Source organism: Choloepus didactylus, chromosome 18 (genome assembly GCF_015220235.1).
Source record: "Choloepus didactylus isolate mChoDid1 chromosome 18, mChoDid1.pri, whole genome shotgun sequence".
Lineage (NCBI taxonomy): Eukaryota > Metazoa > Chordata > Mammalia > Pilosa > Megalonychidae > Choloepus > Choloepus didactylus.
The window spans coordinates 11,785,089-11,802,837 of record NC_051324.1 but is presented as its reverse complement, the minus strand read 5'-3'; the positions used below and the strand labels follow the sequence as shown (position 1 = coordinate 11,802,837).

Here is a 17,749-nt window from a genome sequence, read left to right as displayed (position 1 = left end):
CATGGATGGTTCTTGAGCAGGGACTGATGCTGGTGGTGGCCTGCTGTGTGGTCACCCATGGCGAAGAGGGAGATGACACCCCAGGTAGTGACACATGCTAAGACCAGAGTCTTATTGGATGAGTTGTGGGACCAGGGCTTAGGGTATTTAGGGCCTCTGGGGAATGCCGATGACAGTCACTCTCACCCTCTTCAAAATAAACTGAACATCCTTGTTTATTTTTTTAATTATTTTTACTACACAAATAATATACAGTGACAGTGGAAAACAAGAAAATGCTAAGCAAAGAAAAAAGGTAAAAAACCACCCATGGGAGCCAGGCTCTATTCTGTTTATTATTTGTTTTGTCTTAAAAAAAAAACTTCCTCAAAGCGATGGCAATGGCTGCATGGTCTGGGCACCCCCCACGTGACATAGGATGTCTTGTTCTATGACCCACCCAAATCTGCCTCCATCTCACCACCGTTCCTTGCTTGTGGGGTCTGAGGTTCTGTGCCTGGGGTGTGAAGAGGAGGCTTCTGAGAAAGAAAAAGTCATAAGATCTCCCCCGACCCTGTGCTCTTACCCACCCACCCACAGCTAGATCCCAGTAAGAAAGCCCGTTGGAGCCTCCAGGTCCCCCAACCACCCACTCTCAGAGGCTGTGGCCAGCGTATCTGACACCCACTGTGCCCAGTAGGTCCTGACCACGACCCAGACTCAGGGCTGAGGGCCGCCGTCCTGCCAGCAGAGGGCCCACACGGCCACTAGGCCGTACCCACAGGAAGAGGCTGGAGCGAAAACTGGGGAGCGACCCTCGAAGAAAGAGCAGCCAGGCCCGGGGCACGGTCACTTGCCTTCCTCTCTGCAGCTCCAGATGTGCGGAGTGCAGGGCCTGTGGTTTCACACGCTGGACCCAGGTCAGCAGCAGGATAAGGATCACAGAGGCCAACAGGAGCCACAGAAGACCCAAGACATAGAAGCCCAGGGGGAGGAGGCAGCAAAAGTCAGGGTGGATAAAAGGGTCATTTCTGGAGCTATCCAAAGTCCCTTGAGCCAACCCACTGACATTTGGGAGGTCGGTAGTTTCAGGGATCGTTGTGGTGGATTGAGGAAGTTTTGTGATTACTGAGAAGTTGATATGTTCTGGTGAGCTTGGGGTTGGGGTGGGTTCTAGGGTTCTTGGGGTTGTGGGTTCTGGGACACTTGGGGTTGTGGGTTCTGGGGTGGTTGGGGTTGTGGTGGGTTCTGGGGGTGGGGCTCTGGTGGGTTCTGGGGTGGTCGGGCTTGTGGTGGGTTCTGGGGTGGTCGGGCTTGTGGCGGGTTCTGGGGTGCTTGGGGTTGTGGTGGGTTTTGTAGTGGGTTTTGTAGTTGGAAGGAATGTGGTGAGATCTAGGATGTCTTTGGTAGTGTGTTCTTGAGTTGGAGGCAAAGAGGTCATTTGGTGGTCTAGGGAAGCAGTAGGTCCTGGGTAGAGTAGGTCCCAGTCGGTTGTAGGGATTTTGGTACTGGCAGAAAACTTGACCTTGTTACCCTCATTGTCCTCATCGTCATAGATGTCATAATCATCGTTTTCATTCCCATCACCAAGAGTGGGGCAGTCCTTCCCTTGGTAGGTGTAAACAGGTTCTTTGGACAAATTGGCACATTGTACACTGGTCACATTGGGGGTCATGGCCTTATTATCCACACCTTCCTTCCATACGTAGACATTGTTCACATTGTCCATTAGCCAGCGACGGAAATAGAGAATCTCACAGTTACATTGCCAGGGGTTGCCATGGAAGAAAGCAAAAGGCAGCAGTGGCATCTCAAAGAAGCCATTTGGTATTGTGTGCAGCCAGTTATTTTGGAGGTAGAGGGTGTCCAGCTCATCCGTCCAATGCAGGAACCCAGGGGGAAGCTCCCTCAGTTTGTTGTCAGCCAGGTTGAGTTTCTTCAGCTGGGGTGTGGGCTTCAGGAGCCCTGGGGGCAGAGCCTTCAGCATATTGCTGCGCAGGTAGAGCTCTTGGAGTTGGCTCAGGCCGTCCAGGGCATCAGGAGACAGTGAGGCCAGCTGGTTGAAGGAGGCGTCCAAGATAGAGAGAGCTGGCAGGGCCCGCCCTAGTGGGGGCAGGCTTTTCAACTGGTTGTGGGATATATCCAGCAACTCTAGCAGTGGCAGCGTCGTATCCATCTGCAGCTCAGCCAGCTGGCTATGATCCAGGTGCAGGTGAGTGAGGCGAGTCAGAGACACCAGGGATGCCATAGAGAAGGTGGCCAGGGGGTTATGACCCAGGTATAGGTTGGTGGTGTTTGCTGGAAGGTCTGCAGGCAGTGCCTTCAGCTTCAGATTCTCACAGCTCACTTCCACCTGGCTGGCCACTTCGGAGCTATTACAGGTGGACTGGAGGTGTGAGGGGCTTGGCAGCAGGAGCAGCAAGAGGAGGAGAGGCATGGGGACCTGTGGGCCAGGAAGGCTTGAGCGGATGCCCCACCAGCCACCGGCATCATTCTCCCAGCCCCAGGCCCCACCACAGCTTCCACAATTCCTTCATAAGCTGCCACACCTAATAGCCTCCCCGCTCCCAAAAGGCCTAAACCACTAGCTCCTAGGTCCTTGGCTCTTAGACCTCCTCCTTCCCCTGCCCCAACCCCAGCTTACCAGCAGGCAGAAAGACCTCCGAAGGCTCAGAGCTTCTTCCAGGGTGTGACTCGGTCCTTCTCTTGCAGCTCCAGGGAGGGCTGGCTGGGGCAGGAAAGGGGGTGGTGATGGGGAGGAAATGCCAGCTTGATAGGGACTCTAGTGACCCAGGCAACAGAGTCTCCCTCCCGGACACAGACCCTTATCGCCTCCCTTCATAACTTTCCCCCAAGTCCTCTTTGGTTCTGCTCCCTCTCACTTTCCTTACACACTGGGGAGATTGGGGGTGGACTTCTGCAGCCACCACCCTCATCCATCTTTTAAAAACCTCTCCAGATGCCACCCCTCTCTCTCCTCCCCTTTACAGCTACATTCTTAGAGTTTCCTAATTTTCTCTCTTTCCACCTTGCCTCCCTCTGCCTGCTCAACCCACTCTGGACTGGTTTCCTCTCCCATTTTTCCATTGGCTTGGTTCTTGCCAAGGTCGCCAGTGCCATCCATTCCATTCCATCCTGTGGACACTTCTCCATTAGAATCCTACTCGATTCCTGCAGCCTGCATGCCCACAGCCACTCCTTCCTCAGGACTCTCCCTTTGGCCTCTGTAACACTAATTTTTCTGTTTTTCCTCTTTCCTCTGTGGTTGGTCCTTCTCAGTCTCCTCTGTAGATTGTTATTCCTCTTCCCTTACTGAAAAAGTCACCTGCTCCCAGAGTTTGGTCTTAGGGCCTCTTCTTTTCTTATGCTACACAAGCACCCCAGCTTATCCTCATCTGTCCCCCTGCCTTCAACCACCTCCAATACCCCCCTGACTCTCAAATCTTTATCTCTAGCCCAAACACCTCCGTGCAAACTCTTTTTTGGACTTCTCCACTTGCATGTTCCACAGGCACTATAACAATATGTTTGAAATCTCGAGCATCGTCTCTCTGCAAATAGCTTCTCCTCCTGTGTCCTCCAGTCAAATGAATGGTACCCTCATCCACTCATTCATTGAGCTGATCCATCAAAACAAACAAAAACTCTGATAGTCATCCCTAACTCCTCCCCTTCTTCACCCCCACAGCCAGCCTAGCACCTAGTCCTGATGATTTTACCTTCTGGTCTCTTTCAAATCCCTCCCCATCCCCACTGCCACTGCTCCTAGTCCAGGGTGCAATCTTTTCTCTTCCACTTCACTGCAACAGCCTCCCAAATGGCCTCCCAACTTTCTGACTTCCCTTTTCCCCCTCATTCCTCACCACAGTGGTCTTTCAGAACTGCAGGTTTGCTCATATCCTTACACTGCTTAAAACTTCTCAGTGGCCCCTTGGAGCTCTCCAGAGGAACTCTAAAATTCCTAGCATGGTCTACGGGGTCCTGCATGATCTGACCCTCACCTCCCACCCAGCCCCATCTCTTAGCCTTCCACCCTTCCCTCTGGATCATCTTCTTTCCTGTGCCTGCGGTTTCTCCTCGTACCTCACCCCCTTCTGCCTAACTCTTACTCTTCCAGAAGGTTGCAGCTCAGAATTTCTTCCTTTGGGAAGCCTTTTCTGACTTCCCAAGGCGAGGCTAGATTCCTCGTTCAGGAAGTCAGCCACCATGTCTCCCTCTCAAGATGAAAATGCCCCACCTACTATCCCCCAGCAGGGGCACCCCATGCACCCACATGAGCCTGCCCCTACCTGCTCACCCCTGGTGCCTGGACAAGGGATGGACACTTGGCTGGGTGCAGTTACTCCATGGACCTGTTGTTTATATAATTTGCCAGCTGCAAAAAAACATATTCAAAAATGTGGAAAAGATGAGGCAGACAGCAGCAGGAAGTGAGATGGAAGTTTACACCAAGAGAAGCCATGATGTGGAGTAAGAACCCCTGAGGATATTGATTTTTACTGCATCAATATGTTAAGGGTTTTAGTTGTAAGCAACAGACAATGTTCTGGCTCATTTAGGCTGAAAAAGGAATTTGTTAAATATCCATTGGCTACTTTCATGGAACTCTCAGTGATGACTGGAGAACCAGGCCTCGAGCTAGGCAGGTAGGAACAGTGTCCAGAACCCGGCTGCAGAACCAGTCTGGTGAGTAAAACTCTGCTCCTGCTGCAAGACTGGGTCACTGAAGCTTGCATTGCTACAGCTGCTGAGCCAGGGAGTCGGTGTTACCACAACTTCCATTACTGTAGAGAGAGAATCACGTGCCATCCCTACTTCTCTGTGATCCTAGCTCCTGATCCAGAGTCTGGGTGTGTCTTTTTGGTCATGTGCCTGTGATCCAGCTGCAAGGGTGTCCGGAAAAGCAAGAACCTGACATTTTCAGCTTAGGTAATAGGAGGCATCTCCAAAGATTCCTAAGTTGAAGACTTTTCCAAATATAGAAGATATTCATATGTTTTGGAATCTACTGAGATGATCCTGTTTTCCCTTCTTCCAATGTCAGTGTCCGGAATTATGTTAATGCATTTACAAATTTTGCATCTTTGCTTGGGATTAACCCTACTTTGTCATTATAAAAGAGTATTTTTAATATAATTCTGGGTTGAAATATTCACATTTATTTTTATATAATTCTGGTTGATTCATTCACAGCTAAGTTTTAAAATAGTCATGGCCCATAGATTTCTTCTGGGGGATTTATCTATTTTTGTTTGTTTTACTTTATTATCAGGGTTATGCCAGCCTTGTAAAATGTGTTGGAAAACTTTATATTCTCTGGAACAATTTATATGTTGTAGGAAAATTCTGTTCTGTAAGTTTGGTGGAATTCACCTATAAAACCATTTGGACCTGATGCCATTTGAGGGATTGCTCTTTGAATACCTTTCTAGTTCCTAATATAAATAATTAGTCTGTTCAGTGTTCTACTTCTTGAGTCAATTTTGGTAATTTATATTTTCTTTAAAAATCACCTATTTCATGTTGATGCTCAAATTTATTGTAAAGTTATACATTTATACTTTATCACTTGTTAAAATCTTGTATCTGTAGTTATTCATTTGAATACTGCTTTGAGTACTGTTTTATCATGTAGTACTTCATGAATATTTGTAATTTTTTTTTCATCCAGCTTCCGTACCTCTTTGATCAGAGGACCCCAATTTCATTTTAGGAGATTACATCTCCCCAAATGAGTGAAAAATTGATGGGACTACAAAAGCAGGTGTCCTGCCTCTTGCTGTGGAAGTCAAATACATCTTTGGAAGTTCATTCCACTGGATCCTGCATGTCACCAGCTGAGTTCAGCCCAGGTGTGTGACCTAATTATGGACAACTAGACTCCTTCTCCAAGGGTTTTAAATGGTGATTGAGGTGACAGAAGGAAGGAAAATATAATTGGACTTAATTGATTTCAGCAAAGTGCTCAGAAAAAGCTGTAGCGCAGTTCCTGCTATTAAGCCCCTTGGAGCTACCTGATTCCTGAGCAGTCCTGGATTGTCAGTTTTTCTTGCATCCAGTGAGCTCTTTCATGTCTTTCCAAAAATTCTCTTTTGGATTAAGTTAGCTAGAGTTGATTTCTGTTGCATGCATCCAAAGAAACCTAATCCAGTACTCCAATAGTGGTTCATTTCTAAAAAGTTCATGTAAAAGACATTAGTTGAAGGTCTACCTCTTTTTCTCTTTTTTTTTCTCTGGGGAACTACTCCTACCCCATCCTTAGCATTTTTGGTGGGTTTAACTCCATCCCAACTGCATAATAGAAATAGCCAGTCACTAGACTTCCTTTCCCTTCACACAGTTTAGGTCTCAAACAACTACTCTCACTTAATCTGGTCAGATTTAGTCCCAGGGCCACAGGGATTGGTCTAGGAGTAGAAACAGGAAGTAAGTGGGTCCTTTAATAATGAAGCCCAAGACTTTTGTTTGATGATTGAGGTGAAGTACTCTCTCTGGGTGTAGACAAGGAACTACATAGCCCTAGGTGAGCTATTGGGATCCATTTTGTGATCACAAGGCCTTAGGATGAAGCTGATGTCACAGACAGTATGGTGAAAAACACGGAAAGAAACCAGGTTCTTGGTGGCATCCTTGAGATCCTTTATCAAACCAATTCTGAAGTTGAGAAAGTTAAAATTTCCCTCATTTTTCAAGTTGGTTGATACTGGAATTGTTATTTCCAATGTAGTAATCCTTAAAAGATAAAGTGTCCTTTGTATTTTTAATTTTTCTTTAAAAAATTGAATTATTTACAAGAATGTTTTTAAAATTTCAGGTGGATTTTTTTTTTTAGATAATTATATGTTCACATGCAGTTGTAAGAAACAATCCAGAGATCCCATGTTCCCCTTACCCAGTTTTCCCCAATTGTAACTTCTTGCAAAATTATGGTGGAATACCACAGCTAGGATAATGACATTGTGCTGTCAAGATACAGAATATTTCCATCATTGCAAGGAAACCTCACCTTGCCCTTTTATGGCCACACCCACTTCTTTCCATTCCATCCTTTCCTTACCTCCTGGCAACCACTAATCTGTTCTTCATTTCTATAATTTTGTTGCTTCAAGAATGTTATATAAATTAAATCATATGGAATGTAACCTCGTGGAATTGGCTCTTTTCACTTAGCATAATCTCTGAGGATTTATCTAGGTTGTTGTGTGTATCAATGGTTCACTCCTTTTTATTGCTGAGTAGTATTCCATTGTAGGTATATACCAAGTTTGTTTAACCATTCACCCATTGGAGGGCATTTAAGCTGATTCCAGTTTTTTGGCTACTACGAATAAAGCTGCTATAAACACTTGTAGACAGGTTTTCGTGTGAACCTAATTGTTCATTTCTCAGGGACAAATGCCCAGGGGTACGTTTTCTGGGCCATATGGTACTTGCATGTTTACTTTTTAATGGAATTGACAAAACTGTTTTCCAGAGTGGGCATACCATTTCACATTCCCACCAGCAATGTATGAGTGATCTAGTCTCTCTGTATACTCGTCAGCATTTGGTTTTGTCAATATTTTTTATTTTAGCTACCCTGAGAGGTGTGTAGTGATATTGCACAGTGGTGTTAATTTGTGTTTCCTTCATGGCTAATGATGTTGAATGTCTAATGATCTTTTCACGTGCTTGTTTCCCATCTGTATATCCTCTGCTATTGTGAAATGTCTCTTCATGTCTTTTGCCCGTGTTCTAATGGAAGTGTTTGCTTTTTTACCACTGAGTTTGGAGACTTCTTTATATATTCTAGATTCTAGATCTTTGTCCAGATACATGGTTTGCAAATAAATTCTCCCAGTCTCCCATTTTCTTAACAGAGACTATTTTTAAAATTTAGTTTTATTGAGATATAGTCACATACCATACAGTCATCCATGTTCACAGTACCATCTATGGTTGTACATTCATCACCACAATCCATCTTTGAACATTTTCCTTACACCAAAAAGAAAAAAAACAAGAATAAAAAATAAAAAATAAAAGCAAAAAAAGAACACCCAAATCATCCCCCTCATCCCACCCTATCTTTCATCTAGTTTTTGTCCCCATTTTTGTATTCATCCATCCATACACTGGATAAAGGGAGTGTGAGCCACAAGGTCTTCTCACTCACATTTCTTAACAGACGGAGTCTTTTGCAGAGCAAAAGTTTTAACATTTGATGAAAATCTGTTCCTTGCCTCTTCCAGCTGCTGGACTGACTGGCATTCCTTGACTTTCCTTGGCTTGTGGCCACATCATTCCAATCTCTGCCTCCATCTTCACATGACTTCTCCTCTGGGTCTGTTCTTTTCCTTTCTCTTATGAAGACACTTGTCTATTGGATTTAGGACCCACCTGGATCATCCAAGATGTGCTCCCAATCTCAAGATCCTTAACTGAATTACACCTGCAAGCACTCCTTTTCCACATATGGTCACATTCACAGTTTCCTGGGATCAGCATGTGGACATACCTTTTGGGGGGCCACCATTCAGCCCACTACACAATATAGTTTTTTGGTGAATTGTGCTTCTCACTCACATTTCTTAACAGACAGAGTCTTTTAAGTAATATGAAATATCCCTCTTTTAATATTTTCTGTGTTGAGTTCTATTTTGCTTAGCATTAATATTGCTATACTTGCTTTCTTTGTGTTAGTGTTTTTATAGCATAGCTTTTCTATGCTTTTGTTTTCCAACTACTTACCATTTTGGTTTTGATGTCCCTCTTGCAGACAGAGTCTAGCTGGATTATTTTAAAATCCAATCTGAGCATATGTTTCTTTTAATAGTTGAGTTCAACCCATTATTTTCGCTTTGAGATATTTTGTTTTATTCCTGTCATTTGGTTTTCTGCTGTTCCTTTTATTGGGCTGATCAAGTTTTCTTTATTTCTTCTGATGGTTTGGAAGATTATGTTTTATTTATATTCTTCTAATGGTGACTCAAAATTTTTAAATGTTTTTTTATTAAAGTATAATATATGTACAGAAAAGTTCACATCACAAACTGAACTAAACCATGTAACAAGCACCTAGATCAAGAAACAGAACATTAGCCACACCCAGAAGGTCCCCTTGTGTACCCAACCAGCCATCAAACCCCAAGGGATTAACATAGTATTTATCTACTTATTCATTTATTATTATTATTTTAATTAGAGCAGTCATAGTTTACAGAGAAATCATGCACAAAGCTCAGAATTCCCATATACCCCCCCATATGCAGTTTTTCCTATTTTTGACATTTTGCAGTAGCCGGGTACCTTTGTTACAACTGATGAAACAATATTATTATAATTATGCTGTTAACTGTTTACATTATGGTTCATCCTTTGTGTTGTATAGTTCTACAGTTTTAGTAGTTGTTGTTGGGTTTTTGGGTGCTTATATACAACCTAAAATTTCCCTTACTATCCCTTTTCAAATATACAATTCAGTGGTGTTAATTACATTCACAAAGTTGTGCCTCCATCACCATCATTCATTACTAAAACTTCCCATCATCCCAAAAAAGAAACTCAGTACCAATTAAATTTTAACTCTCCATTCTCCTCCCCTTCCCAGCCCTTGGTTACCTGTATTCTAGTTTCTGACTCTATGGATTTGCATATTCTGCTTATTTTATATAAGTGAGATCATACAGTATTTATCCTTTTGTGTCTGACTGGTTTCACTCAACAAAATGTCTTCAAGGCTCATCTATGTTGTAGCATGCATCAGAAGTTCATTCCTTTTTATGGCAGAATAATATTCCATTGTATGTATGTATATACAACATTTTGTTTATCCATTCATTTGTTGATGGGCACCATTAATTTATTTTTAACCTAATATTTAATCCCAATTTTCCATCAATGTCTAGAGCTAGTCATTATTGATTGCCCCAAAACAAGATGAGATTCTTAGATTATGTGTAATGTCCTACTTCCCCTTCATCCATCCATGAGAGATCACCTGCATTTATTCTAAATTATTACTTCCGCTTAAAAACACCTATTAAAACCTATTGAGACTTACCAATGAGGTAACTGATTTCTTTGCTCACTGTTGCTTCATGAATTTTGTTTTCTTCTTGGATTCTGTCACTCCTTTCCGCCATGTGGCATCTGAACTCCCTTCCTGTATTTTAGAAACCGCCTCCTCATGAGCAAGATCCCTCCTCCCCCTAGAAAAGGAGAAAGCACCAGATATTGCCTCTCTAGATTCCCTTGGGGCCAGGGTCCATGCATTTCACCCCCTTGCCCCAAGGACCACATCATTGGTTCTGGTGGAGGGAGGTGGCCGCCCCATTTGGTTCCCCCTGGAGGTGGGGCTTGGTTCCGAAGGCATCAACCTTTCCACATTGGGTTTTTGAGACACATCCACGCTGATGAGCCCATAGCTGTGGCTCATTCATTCTTACTACCACGTGGTATTCCATTATATGACTTTTTTTTTTTATGTCGTTTATGTAGACTGTGTCATTTCCACTTCTTTTTTTTTTTTTTGCCATGTGAATAATGGTGTTATGAAAAGTCTTCTACGTGTTTCCTAGGGCTCATGTACAAGAATTTCTCTAGGGCAGTGGGTGCCCAATTTCCCTCTCTCCCCATCCCCAATCAAATCATTAAATCAGAAATTTAGGGGGGGTGATGCTCAGACATTAGCACTTTAGTTAAGTTCTAATTTTTACATAATTTAAAACTTACAGAAAAATTGCAAGAATAGCACAAAGAACTCCTGCAAGCCCTTTACCCAGATTCATCATTTATTATCATTTTGTCTCATTTGCTTTATCATTCTCTCTTTTCCTCTCTCAAGTGTCTTTTTTTTTTTCCTGATCCTTTGGAGTAAATTGGAGACAGTGTGTGCTTTTACCCCTGAATATTTCAGTGTGTATTTCTTAAGAGCAAAGACATTCTCTTACATAACTACAGTATGGTTATTAATATCAGGAGATTTAATATGGCTATAATACTATATCACAGTTCATATTCCCATTTTGCTAATTGTGTCCCAGTGTTGCCCTTTACAGCTACTTTTTCTCCAGTGCAACCCAGGACAATATTTCTTCAGTTTCCTTTAGTTCCTTAATCCGTCTTTGTTTTTCATGAGTTTGAGATTTTTTAAAAACTACAAACCAGTTATTGTGTATAATATCCCTCAATTTATGTTTGTATGATATTTCCTTTGGCTTGGATTAATGTTATGCTTTCTGGCAGGAATATTACACGACGCAGTGTCTTTCTCAGAGCATCATATGAGGACACACATTATATAATTTGACCCCTTATTGGTGATGGTGGTTAAGGTGGAATTCACCATATTTCTCCATTCTCAAAATACTATTTTACCTTTTGTAACTAAGAAGCCCTTTTATGGACGAATCCTTTGAGACCACGTAACCAACCTGGTCCTCATCAAAGCCTGGCCCACAAGTTTCAGCATCCACTGATGATGATGATTCTTGTCTAAATCAATTATTGCCATAATGGTTGAAAAACTCCCTTTTTTCTTTTTAAGGTGATTTGAGTTTATTCTCTTTTCCTTGTAACCCAAAGAAACCAAGAAAAAGAAAAAATTAGATTCGGAAGTGGGGTTTCATGGGACTGATCTGAGTCAGAACGAGGAGTTCGGGGGTGGAATGTAATGTTTCTATCCGGTGTTTGAATGGCAAAGCAACTACTTCAGCTGTCGCTTGGGGTCTCCTGGGCTCGAAGCCTGTGCTCTCTGTCCCTGGGGCTTTGGTGGATTTGGGGGCACTCACTCTGGATCACTTCCAGGAGGGAAATTGTTCTTTGAGCTCCCTAGACTGGATAATTACTGTATTATAAATTCTGACAGCATCCTGCCCAAACTGTATGACACTCTGTTTACATGTCTGTCTACCTCTCCAGATTGCAAGTTTTGTGACAGCAGAGACCCAGAAAGGTAGTCCATGTTCTCAGGGGTTAGGAGGGAGGATTGGACACATTAAACAAAAGGCACCACCTTGGACTTCCCTTGGTGTGTCTCATATCTCACTATTATGTTTCCCTTACTGTCTTTTTTTTTCCCCTCTAGTGTCTTTTGTGTGCGTATAAAATCCAAAATTTCCCACTCTTTATCCATTATCCTGCTGACGGATATTTGGGCAACTTCTAGCTTTGGGCTGTTATAAAGCTGCTATGAATATTTGTGCACAGATCTTTTGTAGACACATGCTTTCCTTTCTCTTGGATAAATACTTAGGAAAGCAATCCCTGGATCAAGGGGGAAGTGCATGTCTAACTTTATAAGAAACTGCCAAGTAGTTTTCCAAAGTGGTTTTCCCATTTAACACCCCCTCCATATATATATATATATATATATATATATATATATATATTGCCTTTGTAACATTTAATGGAAGCATATTACAATGTCACTGTTAACCAGAGAATCCAGTTTGCATTGATTATATTTTTTCCCCAATATATTATCCCTTTTGCAACACCTTGCAAGGTTGACATTCATTTGTTCTCCCACTTGTCAAAACATTTTTATATTTGTATATTTAGTGGGCATCGTTTACCACTCTAGGTTTCACTAAGTTTTACAGTCCCAGTTTTTATTATCTAGCTTTCCTTCTGGTGCCATACATGCCCCAGCCCTCCTCTTTCAACTTTACTCAAAGACATCTTTGTTCAGTGTAGTTACAATATTGTGCTACCGTCACACACTATTGTGCCATGCATTTCTGGATCTATACAGTCAATCCTGTTGAACATTCTATACTCGTTCAGCATCAAATACCCAATCTCCACCCTCTTTGTATCTCCTGATAAACTGTGTTTTCAGCTTTAACCCTCAAAGTTTTCCCATTAATGTTAGTTCACATTAGTGAAACCATACAGTATTTGTCCTTTTGTTCCTGGCTAACTTTGATCAATATAGTGTCCTCAAGGTTCATCCACATTGTTAAATGTTCCATGACTTTGTTCTGTCTTACAGCTGCGTAATATTCCATCATATGCATATACCACAGTTTGTTTATCCACTCGTCCATTGATGGACATTTGGGCTGTTTCCATCTCTTGGCAATCGTGAATAATGCTGCTATAAACATCAGTTTACAAATGTCCATTCGTATCTTAGCTGTCAGTTTCTCTGAGACCCCCTTCTTTTTAAGAAACTTTTTATTTTGGAATAATTCCAAACGAACAGGACAGTTGCAAAAATAATATGAAAACAAAACAGAGAATTTCAATATACCCCTTAACCAGAAACCCATATGTGCCAGTTTGAATGTATTATGTCCCCCAGAAAAAGCCATATTCTTTGATGCAATCTTGTGGGGCAGACAGAATAGTGGGGATTAAGTTGGAACGTTTGAATTAGGTTGTTTGCATGGAGATGTGCCCCACCCAGCTGTGGGTGGTGACTTTGGTGGGATACTCCCATGGAGGTGTGACCCCACCCATTCAGGGTGGGCCTTGATCAGTGGAGCCATATAAAACATGCTGACTCAAAGAGACTGAACAGAGTGCAGCTGGGAGTGATGTTTTGAAGAGGAGCAAGCTTGCTAGAGAGGAACGTCCTGGGAGAAAGCCGTTTTGAGGCCGGAGCTTTGGAGCAGACGCCAGATGCCTTCCTAGCTAACAGAGGTTTTCCGGACGCCATTGGCCATCCTCCGGTGAAGGTACCCGATTGCTGAGGTGTTACCTTGGACGCTTTGTGGCCTTAAGACTGTAACTATGTAGTGAAATAAACCCCCGTTTTATAAAAGCCTATCCATCTCTGGTGTTTTGCATTCTCCAGCATTAGCAAACTAGAACACCATATTTACCAACTTTTAACATTTTGTCACATTTGCTATATTTCCTTCCTTCCTTCCATCATCTTTCTGTTTTCTAAATATTTGAGAGTAGTTTGCATACATTATGCTCCTTTAACACTTACTGCTTCCATGTACGTTTCCTGACAAGGATATTCACATATGTAACCAGATTAAGCACAACTATCAAGTTCAAGAAATTTAACATTGACATAAAGCATGCAGTCTATATTCCAATTTTTTTCAATTGTCCCAGTAATGTCCTTTTGGGCATTTTCTCCTCCGTTATTAGATCCAGTCCAGTATCATGTATTTCATTTAATTGCCATTGTCTCTCTTTTTTTAAATGCAATTTTATTAAGATATATTCACATACCATACAATCATCAGAACTGTTCAATTGTTCACGGTATCACCATAAAGCTGTGCATACATCACCATAATCTTCTAAACATTTTCATTACTCCAAAAAATAAAAATAAAAACAAGAATAAAATTAAAAACATAAAAGAACACCCAAAATATCCCATACTCCTCCTCCCCTCTATTATTCATTTACTTTTTGTCCCCATTTTTCTGCTCATCTGTTCATACACTGGACAAAGGGAGTGTGAGCCACAAAGTTTTCACAATCGCACGGTCACACCATGTAAGCTAGTTAGTTATACAATCATCTTCCAGAATCCAGGCTACTGGGTTGCAGTTCAACAGTTTCAGGCATTTCCTTCTAGCTTTTCTAATACACTAAAAACTAAAAAGGGATATCTATATAATGCATAATAACCTCCAGAATGACCTCTCATCTCCATTTAAATCTCTCATCCCCTGAAACTTTATTTTGTTTCATTTCTCTTCCCCCTTTTGGTCCAGAAGGCTTTCTCAATCCCATGATGCTGGGTCCAGGCTCATCCCCGGGAGTCATGTCCCATGTTGCCAGGGAGATTTACACCCCAGGGAGTCATGTCCCATGCAGCGGGGAGGGCAGTGAGTTCACCTGCCGAGTTGGCTTAGAGAGAGATTGCCATTGTCTCTTTAGTCTCTCTCTTTTCTAAAAATTGGAGTAACATATATCCACCATAAAACTGCCTATCCCAACCTCTCCCAAGCATACAATTCAGTGCATTATTCACATTTGCAGTGTTGTGCTGCCCTCACCACCAGCCATCACCAAGATTTTTCATCTCCCCAAATAGAAACCTTGGGCCCTGTTCTGGTTTGCTAATGCTGCCTTTATGCAAAATACCAGAAATGGATTGGCTTCTATAAAGGGGATTTATTAGGTTACAATTTACAGTTCTGAGGCCATAAAAGTGTCCAAACTAAGGCATCAACAAGAGGATACCTTCACTGAAGAATGACAGATGATGTCCTGAGCACCTCTGTCAGCTGGGAAGGCACGTGATTGGCATCTGCTGGTCCTTGCTCCCTGGTTGCATTTCAAAACAGCTTTCTCCAAAATGTCTCTGGGCTTGTTTCTCTTAGTTTCTCAGAACAAACTCAGGGCTAGCATCTCCAAATGTCTCCAAGCATCTGCTTTCAACCGCCGTCCCCTAAATGTCCCTCTCAGCTGCTCTTGGGGTGTTTTGTCCTCTCTCAGCTTCTCTAGAGCAAACTCTGGACCAGCATCTCAAAGCATCAGCAAGTATCTGGGCCTTGGCTTAGCATATCCCAGGGTGTTTTCATCTCTCTGCTCTCTGTGCGAGCTCCCTTTAAAGGACTCCAGTAAACTAATCAAGACCTACCTTGAATGGGCGGCGTCAAATCTCCATGGAAACATTCAATCAAGAGGTCACACCCTAATCAAAAAGATTAATCAATCTGCCCCCACAAGATTGCATTAAAGAATATGGTTTTTTGGGGGGTATGATTTATCCAAACTGGCACAGGACCATAATGGATTAACTCCCTATTCCTCCTCTCCCACCTCCCCCTGCCCCTGGTAAACTGTAGTCTACTTTGTCTCCATGAATTTGTGTATTCTAGTTATTTCATATAATTGGAATAATACAGTATTTGTTCTTCTGTGTCTGGCTTATTTCATTCAACATGTTGTCTTCAAGGTTCATCCATTTTATAGCATGTATGAGAACTACGTTCCTTTTTACAGCTGAATAATATTCCATTGTGTGTGTATACCACATTTTATTTATCTATTCATCTGTTGGTGAACACCTGGGTTGCTTCCACCTTTTGGCTATAATAATATCAATATAATATAATATAATATAATATAATATAATATAATATAACATAATATAATATAATATATATAATATAATATATACAAACATTGGTATACAAATATCTATTGGAGTCCCTGCTTTCAGTTCTTTGGGGTATATATCTAAAAGTGGGATCACCAGGCCACATGGTAATTCTACATTTAACTTTTTGAGGAACTGCCAAACTGCTTTCCACAGTGGCTGCACCATTTTACAGTCCCACTAGCAACACACGAAGGTTCCAATTTCTCCACATCCTTGTCAACACTTGTAATTTCCTTTTTTTATATAACAACCATCCTTGTGGTTTTGATTGCATTTCTCTGATGACTAATAATGTTGAACACTTTTTTTCATGTGTTTAATGGCCATTTATATATCTTCTTCAGAGAAGTGTCTATTCACATCCTTTAAATAGGATTGTCTTTTTGTTGTTGAAGTTTGGAAGTTCTTTCTATATACTGGACATTAAACCCTTGTCAGATATATAATTTGCAATTATTTTCTTCCATTTTGTAGGTTATCTTTTTACTTTCTTGATAATGTCCTCTAAGACACAAAAGTTTTTAATTTTGTTGAAGTCCAATTTATCTATTTTTTCTTTTGTTACTCAAGCTTTTGGTGTCATAGCTAAGAACACATTGCCAAATACAAGGACTTGAAGATTTACCCATATGTTTACTTCTATGAATTTTGTGGATTTAGCTCTTATATTTAGTTGCTTATCCATTTTGAGTTAATTTTGGTATATGGTGAAAGGTAGGGGTCTTACTTTTTCTTTCACATGTAGATTTCCGGTTGTCCGAACACCATTTATTGAAGAGACTGTTCTTTCCCCATTGAATGGACTTGGCATCTTTGTCAAAGATCAATTGGCCATAGATGCATTGTTTTATTTCTGGGCTCTCAATTCTATTCCTTTGGTATATATATCTATCTTTATGCCAGTACCACACTGTTTGATAACTCTTGCTTTGTAGTAAATTTTGAAATCGGGAAGTATAAAATCCTCCAAGTTTCTTTTTCAAAATGCTTTTGGTTATTTTGGGTCCCTTGGAATTCCAGATGAATTTGTGGATTGCCCTTTCCATTTCTGCAAAAACTGCTGGAATTTTGATAGGAATTGCATTGGATCCGTAGATTACAGAGGGCAGTACGGACATCTTAGCAATGTTAAGTCTTCCAATCCATGAACATGGGGTGTCTTGCTATTTATTTAGGTCTTCTTTTATTTCTTTCAGCAGTGTTTTGTAGTTTTCAGTACACAAGTCTTGCAACTCATTGGTTAAACTTTCTCCAAGTGCTATTGTAATTGGAATCCTTTTGTCTATTTCCATTTCAGTTTATCCTTTGCTGGTGTATAGAAACACAACTAATTTTTCATGTTAATCATTTTTTTGCATGTTACTCTTGTATCCCACAGCTTTGATGAATTTGTCTATTAGCTCTAATAGTTTCCTTGTGGATTCGTTGGGATTTTTTATATAAGGGATCATGTCATCTGTGACTAGAGATAATTTTACTTCTCCCTTTCCAGTTCGGATGCTTTTTTTTCTTTTCCTTGCCTAACTGCTCTGGCTAGGATTCCAGTACAGTGTTAAATAGCAGTGATGACACTGGACATCCTTAGGGGGAAATTTTTCAGTTTTTCACCACCAAGTTTGATGTTAGCTAGTGTTTTGGTTTGCTAAAGCTGCTGGAATGCAATATACTAGAAATGGGTTGGCTTTTACAATGGGGATTTAATGA

The 17,749-nt window shown here is 41.5% G+C and overlaps 1 protein-coding gene across 2 annotated transcripts; it reads right to left on the bottom strand.

Annotated features, from left to right (window-relative positions):
- Nucleotides 1-214: 214 nt before the first annotated feature.
- On the bottom strand, nucleotides 215-2,656 carry GP1BA (glycoprotein Ib platelet subunit alpha). Of its 2 annotated transcripts, XM_037808327.1 has the most exons (3): nucleotides 2,624-2,656; nucleotides 837-2,422; nucleotides 215-518 (listed from the first exon to the last, which is right to left on the bottom strand). In XM_037808327.1, exons 2-3 carry the CDS (start codon nucleotides 2,414-2,416, stop codon nucleotides 350-352), a joined length of 1,749 nt encoding a protein of 582 aa, XP_037664255.1. In that variant the 5' UTR covers nucleotides 2,417-2,422; nucleotides 2,624-2,656; the 3' UTR covers nucleotides 215-349. The 2 variants fall into 2 exon arrangements, with proteins under 2 accessions (XP_037664255.1, XP_037664253.1); XM_037808325.1 differs by having other exon boundaries at nucleotides 375-2,422.
- Between the last annotated feature and the right edge of the window lie 15,093 nt (nucleotides 2,657-17,749).

What these genes read in the sequence shown, in the direction of transcription:
- GP1BA (XM_037808325.1), bottom strand. Translation starts at nt 2,416, where the DNA reads ATGCCTCTCCTCCTCTTGCTGCTCCTGCTGCCAAGCCCCTCACACCTC.